The 10,482-nt window shown below is 38.7% G+C and overlaps 1 protein-coding gene across 1 annotated transcript in view; it reads left to right on the top strand.

Annotated features, from left to right (window-relative positions):
* Nucleotides 1–4,811, top strand: part of ARHGEF38 (Rho guanine nucleotide exchange factor (GEF) 38) — a 154,473-nt gene extending 149,662 nt beyond the window's left edge. Inside the window, exon 15 of the mRNA XM_014544715.1 lies at nt 4,404–4,811. Within this exon, the coding sequence (XP_014400201.1) occupies nt 4,404–4,589 (186 nt within the window). The 3' untranslated portion in view covers nt 4,590–4,811. The remainder of the gene's footprint in view (nt 1–4,403) is intronic.
* The last annotated feature ends 5,671 nt before the right edge of the window (nt 4,812–10,482 follow it).

The following is a 10,482-nucleotide window of genomic DNA, read 5'->3' as shown; positions in this document are numbered from 1 at the left end:
GGCAGGCAGGTGAGCGGTTAGGAGCCAGCGGTCCAGGATTGTGAGATGGATGTCCCAGGGGTCCTGGATTGGAGAGGGTGCAGGCTGGGCTGAGGGTACCTCCCCCGCCCCCCTCCCCCCCCCCCCCGTGCACAAATTTTGTGTACCGGGCCTCTACTATACTATAATACTGTAAATACTGGTTTATAGTTGTTTTTTTAGTTTTGGAAAGCCTTATTAAAATATATTATGATTTTTGTTGTTGCTAATTGAAGAACTGGGATGAAAGAAAAAAAATGAGATTCAGTGAAGACTGGTAATGTGGCTCACTAAGGGGGGGATGATTAAATGCACTAATATAGAATAAGGAAATGCTGAACTGGGAATGATCTGGTGGTTATAAACAGTGGGTAATAAATTGGGTATGAGTCCATAATACAGTAATACAGAGTATTATTAAAAAAGCAAATGCTGTGGACAACTGGATTGCATTCATAGAATATTGTACATAAAATGAGCCAGAGCTTTAAAAAGAAGCCAACAATAAGATATTATTTTAAGAAATGCCAAGGAGCATGGACAACAGTGTGGTGATTGCGGCAGGGCAGAGGTGGAGTTGGAAGAGGGCATGGAGGGGATAAATGGTGATGGGGAAAATAAAATGAAAGAAATGCCAAGGAAAAAGATTCAGATGATTATTACTTAAATTGTAATGTGTCTAGATGAAAACATGTTAACGTTGAAAGAAAGATACAGACTAGAATTATTAAAATATCTTAAATATAAGAAAGTCTTTAACTTTGAATCCATAACAGGTTGAAAACTTCTAACTTGTAGTCCAATGTTATGAACTGTTGTCTCTTTAAAAGTAGACTTATTTCCATTTTGAATATCTATCTTATGTTAAACGGGGGCATAAACATATATAAAAACTGAAAACTGCTCATCCTATTTAATTTTGGGCCATGATCATCTAAATTATTGAAAGTATATGTTATAATTTTGCACTTTAAAATTTAGTTTCATGAGAATCAATATTTAGTGTTTAAAATATAAGCTGTTACAATTTCTGACCAAACAGATCAAGGTGGAAGATTTTATATACTCCCATTAAAAGAACATGTGCCAAAATTAAAGATGAGCACAGATACAGTTGACCCTTGAAAAACACGTTTAAAATGTGTAGATGCACTTATATGCCGATTTTTTCCAATAAATACAGAAAATGTATTTTCTCTTCCCTATGATTTTCTTAACATTTTCTTTTCTCTAGATTCCTTTTTGATAAGAATGAGGCACATAATACATATAACATACAAAATATTTGTTAATCAGCTTTATGTTAAAAGTTCCGATCAACAGTAGGCTATTAGTACAGTAGGTCCTCGGGTTTCGTGGGAGATCCGTTCCTAGGGTGCCAACGTAACGTGATTTTCGCCATCAGTCAGAACCCACCTACATAAGCACCTACGTCACTCACATGGAGCACATACACAGCAGTAATGAAGTGAAACAGTAAAAAAAAAATAAAAGAAAGATAACAATTCCTGACCTTTACTTGTGGTAAAGAAATAATAAAAAACATAAAGCACATATGTACATACGTTGAAATGATGGAACTTTTTTTTTAATAAATAATTGGGAGATGGTGACATAACCACGAAACGATGTACGTCGAGTCCAGTGTAACTGTAACTTGAGGACTGTCTGTAATTAAGTTTCAGGAGGGGTGTTAAAAATTATACGTGGGGGTTTTCAGCTGCAGGAGGAGGGTGTCAGTGCTGTAAGCCCCCCCACCACCACATTACTCAAGGGTAAACTGTATTTAGGAATAATATACTAGTAGGTGACTTGACCTGCTAAAAAAATCTATAGCTGCATTGGTAAAATGTATATATTATGTATAAAAATTACAAAAGATGGCTAGCAACTGCTCATGTGGGCTCTTACAGATTATTTCTCAGAAGCTGTGTTATGGTACATCTTATTCCTGAATGCTTTTGCAAGCCAAGTCCTCCACTTAGCTCTGGAGGATCTATTCAGGGTCTTTACTTTCTAAACAACAACAAAAACAGAGCAATATCAATGGACACAGACACTGGGGTGGTGGGGGCTTGTCCTGGGGGAGGGGAGTGGTGGTGGGGGTCAATCGGGGGAAAAGGAGACATATGTAATACTTTAAACAATAAAAAAACAAAACAAAACAAAAACCACACACACACACACACACACACACACACACACACACACACACACACAATCAACAGAGCAGCAACATATTAGAGAGCCCAATCCCTTTCTGCAAGAATACACTCTGCACACCTTTGCTAGAACAAGAGTTCAGCTCCTAAAGTATTATGAGACCTGGACCAAGCACCGGAGTTAGAGGATATGGTCTTAGCAGCACCCACTAGCTCTGTGATTGAGAGCATGTTGCTACTTCTCCAAATCACAATTCACAGGGCTGTTGAGGATAAAGCACATTTGACATGTAAATTGTCACGAGTGCTATAAAAGGTAGTTATTATTGCTGCTATTCCACTGCTCAAAAATTTATGGTACCTCCCTTTTTGTTTCCTTTACTTTTAAAAAATATTTTTTAAAATTTATTTCAGAGGAAGGGAGTGGGAGAGAGAGAAAGAAACAACAATGAGAGAGAATCATTGATCAGCTGCCTCCTGCACGCCCCCCACTGGGGATTGAGCCTGCAATCAGGGCATGTGCTCTGACCTGGAATCAAACTGTGACCTGGTTCATAGGTCAATGCTCAACCACCGAGCCACACCAACCAGGCTGTTTTCTTTACTTTTTAAATTACAAAATAATTCATGCCCAACAATCTGCCTTGATGCACGCATGATGCAAGATGATCTTTTATATGTTCTTGTATGATATCCAAGCCTTTCAGGTTACTTTAAAGTCAAATCAACATATATTTGAATTACTACTGTGTACTCTGATGTGTTCAATGGAGAAAATGGGGTGCCTTTCCTTGAGGTGGACTCATGCTGAGTTGTTGAGATGGTACACAAATCAATGCTATCAGAATCTTACCAAAAGTTAAATAATAGTTTAAGATTCAAAAACCAACTGTAATTCTAACTACAGTCCCCTCCCCACATTGCCCAGTCTCTCACTGCTCAACAAGTCACCTTATTTCTAATAGTTCCATTTTACATTGACCCTCAATTTTGAGCAAGTTAATCTGCTTGTCGTTCTCATATACTGTTTTCATATACCTTTGAATATGATATATCCACCCCTTGTGTCACCTATAAAAGATTACTTATTCCAAAAACCAGCTCACAATGAGCTGATATATCACCTGCATGCATAGGGCGTTTTCTTGTTTTGTCTTCCTTCCTTCCTCCCTTCCTCCCTTCCTTCCTTCTCTCTCTCTCTATCTCTCTCTCTCTCATCACCATTTATCCCTTCATGCCCCCTTCCCCCCCCCCCCCCCCATGCCTTTCTTTTTTTTTTTTAATTTTCCTGCCTAGCTGGGTTACAAGTTCTATGATAATATAATATCTGGTGCTTAATAGGTACTTAATAAATTCTGATGAAATGAATGAATACATGTTATTAGTTAATTGTTTAATTTTATGCCAAAACAAAAAACATTTTTATTAACAGTTTTATGATTTTAGTGGAAGTGGGACTTAACATTTACTTAGTGGCTTCTTATGCAGCTACTAATTGCGAAGTATTCTTTTGAGGCTGGAGAAAATTTCTTTTGATGGAAATGTGTTTTACTAGTTTCTTCTAGGTCATTTAAATATTTTAAATATTATAATTTTATTACATTGTCATTATATAGGTTTAGAAAATAAGGAAATAAATAAGGGGAAGTGAAAATCACCTCTAACTCTACCAAAGAATCTAACAATATTAGGCTTATATTGTACATCTGATTTTATGTCCTTTTTGCTTACTATTTTATCATAAATTTTTTCATATTATTAGTCACTTGTAATGACTACTGACTTCTTTACTGTATGGTCTAGAATTTATTCTCTTGCTGAATCTTCAGTGTTATTTTCACTCTTCTCCCACTTTTCACCTTATAAGTGGGTATTGCAGTAACATTATTGTGTAAAAATCTGTCAATGTTTCTATTCTGTAGCAGAGGTTCTTAGAGCTATTATTTTTTAAAACAAATATTTAAAAAAATTTTAAACAGAAACTGCCAAATTGCCTTCAAGTATAGTTCAGACTCCTCCCAATAAAACAATACGAATGCCGATTTCGCTATATTCATATCTGGACTACACTTTAGCAAAATACACCCAGCAGGAATTGAGGAAATATCATTTTGGGAAAATAAGAAAACTAGCATTCCTTCTAAAAGGTTGGCAATCTTTATTAACATTTATCAACACTTTTAGGCTCTGTTTCTAATTAATGTCATTTGCTTCTTTGTCTAGATTTTCTATGCAGTTCATGCCTTTGAAGCACGGAGTAACTGTGAACTCAGCCTTCAGGAATACCAAAGAGTTCATATACTTAGATTTTGTGATCTGAGTGGCAATAAAGAGTGGTGGTTAGCTGAAGCTCGAGGGCAGAAAGGATATGTGCCAGCTAACTACCTTGGAAAGATGACTTACGCTTAAGAAAATCAGACTTCTGGCTTACTTAAAAGTGAAGATATTCTGAATGTGTTCTTTACCATCATGAAAGGTTGACTCTAAGGACAAGGTTTTTTTCAACTTACTGTATTTTATTTTTCTGTATTATGTATTTCACCATAAAAATGTTGTTTTTCGCGTCTCTTTGTTGCACATCCTTACACACACATATCCTATATAATAAAAGCCTAATATGCAAATTGTCACTTCAACTGGAAATTCGACCAGGAGTTGAAATGGGAGTTCGACCAGGGGGCAGGGCCGGCTGGCCAACCGCAGGAAGGGAGGCCCCAGCCAGCGGCGGCAGGCAAGCAGCCAGGGGAAGGGAGGCCCCGGCTGCTGGCAGCCGCTAGGGACCCTACCCATGCATGAATTCCATGTCCTGAGCCTCTAGTATACCATATTCATTATATGGTTTACATATACATATATGTACTACATGGTATAGATTATACACATATATACATCAACCAGGGAGTACACTAAATACATAAAAATAGGAATTGATAATTAACAGCAACTAGAAGTCTGATGTGGGGCCTCTTTTTAAGTTTTGAATGAAAAAAAAATTGAATAACATAACATGTTAATATTTACTAAATGAATACCAAATGCCAGACATTGTCCTAAATGCTTTATATGTGGTAACCTATTTGATATAACATTGTGAGGACACTGTGGCCCAAAGAGGTGACTTTAGCCCAATTCACATTGCTAGTAAGTGGTAGGGTGGGGCCTCAAACCTAGGTCTGGTTCTGGGGTTCACACTGCACTACACTATCCTAACCCTCTAGGAGTGTAGACATTTGCTATCACAAAACACTCAGTGATGCAAATAATGGGCACTGATGAGGCCCATTTTCCTCTCAGGTCCGTATTTAGGTATTGAGGAGCTTTTCAAAATCAAGGGCTACAAGAACTTCCATGATACTAGCCTAGAGAAAATGACATATCTAGGTTATTTGTTTTTACTGTTTTGCTTAAACATTTTTGAAAGAACAATTGTTTAAAAGCTTCCCTACATGATTGCTAATGATATTTTAATGAGAAAATATTTTTGGATCACTCAGTTATTTGGATGATGAATGGGGAATGTGTGTTCCATGTTCTGAGCCAAGATGCAAATAGTTTTGGTTGCCGATTTGTACTTAGACAAGGCAGGCACTGAGGTTAACGTCTGCTGTAACACAATGTCCTAGAACACTGAACTTTAATTTAGGATTAGCTCAGAACAGTCCCCTAAGATCTCAGGCATAGTTTGTCAAGATATTTTGTTGAACTAAAGATGCTTCTATGGAACAGAAAAAAAACATTTAATTAAATTTGACTTAGTGGTTTCCTTTAAGAACCAAAATAAGGTGGACTTTCATTGTCCACATAAAATGTGCTAATATGACATCAAACTTCAAGATTAAAATTACTTTAAAAGATTTGATCTGTATAATGTACAGTTATGTCTACTCCTGAGGAATACAAATAACAAAATGAAAGTGCTGCTTTTCAAAGGGCTGCTGACTTTTACTTACATATATGTACATCTATAGATATTAAGACATTTACATGACAGAAATTTTCACATTGTATGTAAAAGTAGCCCCTTATTATCCACATGGAATCTATACTAATAAAAGGGTAACATGCTAATTAGGACAGATGTCTTCCGGATGTCCATCCAGACGTCCATCTGGACAAAGCCACAGCAGCTGTGAGGCCTGGGGCTCATGGCAGCCATGGGCTCAGGCAGCCATGGGCTCAGGCAGCTGTGAGGCCCAGGGCTCAGGCCTTGCAGCCGCTGTGGCCAGCAGTGGCAGCAGCAGCAGCGTGGTGATGGGGGCGGTGCCTTCCCCTGATCAACCTGGTCACCTCCCGCAGAGGGAGGCCATTCCCTGAGGGCTCCTGGACTATGAGAGGAGTAGGCCAGGCTGAGAGATCACCCCCCAGTACATGAATTTTCCTGCACCGGCCTCTAGTATCTTATAAGACCCCAGTGGATGCCTGAGACCTCGGATAGTACGAAACCCTATATCAGGGGAGGGGAACCTTTTTTCTGCCAGGCACCATTTGGATATTTATAACATCATTCATAGGCCATACAAAATTATCAACTTAAAAATTAGCTTGCTATATTTGCTTAAACATTTTAATTAACTCACCCCTATGCTTCGGGGCAGGGACAGACCAAATGATTTCGTGGGCCTTATGGGTCCTGGAGGACAAACATTCCCCACACCTGCCCTATATAAACTATGTTTTCTCCTATACATACATACATATAATCAAATTTGCTTTATAAATTAGTCACAGTAAGAGATTAAAACAATAACCAATAATAAAATAGAACAATTATAACACGATACTGTAATGAGTTATGTGAATGTAGTCTCGCTTTCAAAATATCTTATTCTACTGTATTCACCCTTCTATTGATGTAAGATTATACAATGATGAGATGAAGTGAGGCGAATGGGTGACATTATAGGTATTGTGATGTAGCATTAGGCTACTGTAAGCACTGGGATACCAACAGTCGATCTGATAACCTAGAAGACTACTGAGTGACTAATAGGTAGGTAGAATAACAACGTGAATATGCTAGACAGAGGGGTGATTCCCATCCCAGGCGGGATGGAGCTGGATGACATGAGATTTCATCACACTACTTAGAACGGAGCACGATTTATAACTTGTGAATTGTTTATTTCTGGAATTTTCCATTTAATATTTTTGGACTGTGATTGACTGTGGGCAAATGAAACTGGATAAGAGGGAATATTGTTCTTAAAATTCTTAATCTGTATATGGTTTCATAAGGTTCTACTGGTAACTCATTTTTGCATGAACTATTTTCTTGTTTTGAGTTGGGTACCAAAAGAAGACTCTCTTTCTTAAATGTACAGAAACTTTTTATGTCTTTGAAATGGTTCTTTGTACCCAATAATAAAATATCGGTAAATTCCAGTTTGCCTAGGCCCTAGGGCAGTGATGGCGAACCTATGACACGCGTGACATGCGAACTCATTTTTTTGGTTGATTTTTCTTTGTTAAATGGCATTTAAATATATAAAATAAGTATCAAAAATATAAGTCTTTGTTTTACTATGGTTGCAAAGATCAAAAAATTCCTATATGTGACACGGCACCAGAGTTAAGTTAGGGTTTTTCAAAATGCTGACACGCCGAGCTCAAAACGTTCGCCATCACTGCCCTAGGGTAAAGCAAAAGGAAATCCAAATTTGCTACTTGTGGAAACTATGAACATACTCTGAAACCAAGATAGTGGGGAAATTTTACATATATATTTATAATTTATATATATGTATGTATGTATATATATATTTATATTTATATATAAATATGATTTAAATTGTGACCTTAATACTCCCCCCTTCCCCCAATGCAGAATTACATAACTAGAGTAGCACATTTATTTGTTTTTCTGGCTGAAGTACTGACTAGATCAGTGGTTCTCAACCTGTGGGTCGCGACCCCTTTGGGGGTCGAACGACCCTTTCACAGGGGTCGCCTAAGACAATCGGAAAACACATAAATTACATATTATTGTTTTTGTGATTAATCACTATGCTTTAATGTTCAATTTGTAACAATGAAAATACATCCTGCATATCAGATATTTACGTTACGATTCATAACAGTAGCAAAATTACAGTTATGAAGTAGCAACAAAAATAATTTTATGGTTGGGAGTCACCACAACATGAGAAACTGTATTAAAGGGTCGCGGCATTAGGAAGGTTGAGAACCACTGGACTAGATGTATACGAGAAGCTTTATCCATTTGTGTGGGCCTAGGACTGATGCTTCCTGTCTGACCTTTGAAGGAGCCACACCGGAAAAATCATAGCTTCAGTCAGCGGCTGAGCAAGAGTTGTAATGAAGCACCTACTACAGTCCCCCCTCTGGTGCTGAACATATATTACTGTAAACGACGTTGTTGCTATTTTAAAACCACAACCTACATTTAATTTGCCATTTAAGCTTTATTTAAAAAAATATTTTTACATTATACAATAATCTCATTATTTTAGTATATTGTTTAAGATCAAGTCATTGTAATTTTAAGGCCAGACATTATTTCACTGGGCCTAAGGGAAATAAAATCCCAAGATAGTTAAGGTGTGTATAAGTTTTCAAAAGTCTTCATAAATAAAGTTGTTGGTGAGAAATGCTAATGTAATTATTTACATTTTTAAAATTAAATGTTATTGTACAGTATTCTCTGAAATAGGTATTTTTTGCCAAGAACAAAAGGAAAAATTTTTGTGGCTATTTTTCTTTGTAAAACAAATAAGTGTATACATACATTTTATTTAGTATTTATTTTTAAATACATGACTTAAATTAATATGTATATATAATAAAGTTTAGAAATTATAAAAATCCCAGTAATACAAAATTACCATGGGTGCTTAAAACATGGGAGAAAAAATCACAAAGCCACTATTTGAACATTCCTTATATTTCAGAATATCTTGTTTTAGTATTCATTAGTATAAAACAATTCTATGAAGGTTCTGTTGTGCAGAAGAGATATAGTGCACATTGTTAACTATATAAATGCAGCACTGCATAAAATACTGTAAGTGCTGGCATAGTCCACATTTTGTCTAAAATATAATTTGGACATTTACAGATGACCATTTAAGTGCCAGTCACTATCTGTGATGAATAGTTCAGATGAGTTACACAAGTTATACTAGTAGTGGAAATTATAACTTTTTACTTTTCCCATAAGCTTCCTTTTGTCCACTGTAAAAATCTCTTAAATTCATGTGAATTTAGAGAGGAAATCTTTATCTTCTAAGATGGCAAAAAAACCCCACTTTGTTTAAATCCTGTTTGTTGTAACTATGGAGACCAGCCAGGCCTGGGAGAGGGACAAACCACCTGCCCCGCAGTCCTGGGCGCCAGCATCTGCGCCTGCGGCTGGGAGAGGGACAATCTGCCTGTCCTGCAGTCCTTAAGGTCCTGGTGCCAGGACCTGTGGATGTGGCCCGGGAGAAGGACAAGCCGCCTGCCCCATGGTCCCAGGTGCCAGTGCCTGCAGCTGCGGCCTACGCAAGCTGCCCACCCATGAACCCCTGTGGCTATAGCCAGCCCGGGTGAAGCTGGCCCGGGTCCTGGGTGCCTGCGGCCAGCCAGAGGGAGGGAATCCTGGGTCTCGGGTGCAGGGCAAGGCAGGGGTGGTTAGGGGCAATCAGGCCAGCAGGGGAGCAGTTAGGGGTAATCAGGCCTGTAGGGGAGCAGTTAGGGGCAATCAGGCAGCCAGGCAGGCGAGTGGTTAGGAGCCAGCGGTCCCAGATTGCGAGAGGCAGTTGGGCATCCCCTGAGGGCTCCCAGATTGGAGAGGGTACAGGCCGGGCTGAGGGACCCCCCTCCCCTGCACAAATTTCATGCACCAGGCCTCTAGTCTACACTAATAAAAGACAAACATGCAAATTGACCGTACCTTTGCTACACCTTAAGCCACGCCCACCAGCCAATCAGAGCGACTATATGCAAATTAAACCAACCAAGATGGCAGCCGGCAGCCATGGAGCTGGAGCAAGCAGGAGGCTTGGTTGCCCCAATGATGGAGGAAGTCAAGCTTCCTGCTTGCCGTGGCGGGCTCTGAACTCCACTCAAAGCAACAAAGTTTCAATTATAGAAGGTGGGAGCCTCTCCCGACTCCTCAGCAGTGCTAAGGATGTCCAGATACCTGCTTTCAGCTGCCCATGGCCATGGAGCTGGAGCAAGCAGGAGGCTTCCCTCACGTCTGCCCTGGCCGGCTCTTAGCTCCTCTCAAGGCTACAAAGTTTCAATTATAGAAGGTAAATAAATCCCAGAATAAAAAAAGAAAAGAAAAAAAGGAGAGGCTGGG

Source organism: Myotis brandtii, unplaced genomic scaffold, assembly GCF_000412655.1.
Source record: "Myotis brandtii unplaced genomic scaffold, ASM41265v1 scaffold38, whole genome shotgun sequence".
In the NCBI taxonomy this organism is placed as follows: Eukaryota; Metazoa; Chordata; class Mammalia; order Chiroptera; family Vespertilionidae; genus Myotis; species Myotis brandtii.
This window is presented reverse-complemented; position numbering and strand designations above follow the sequence as displayed.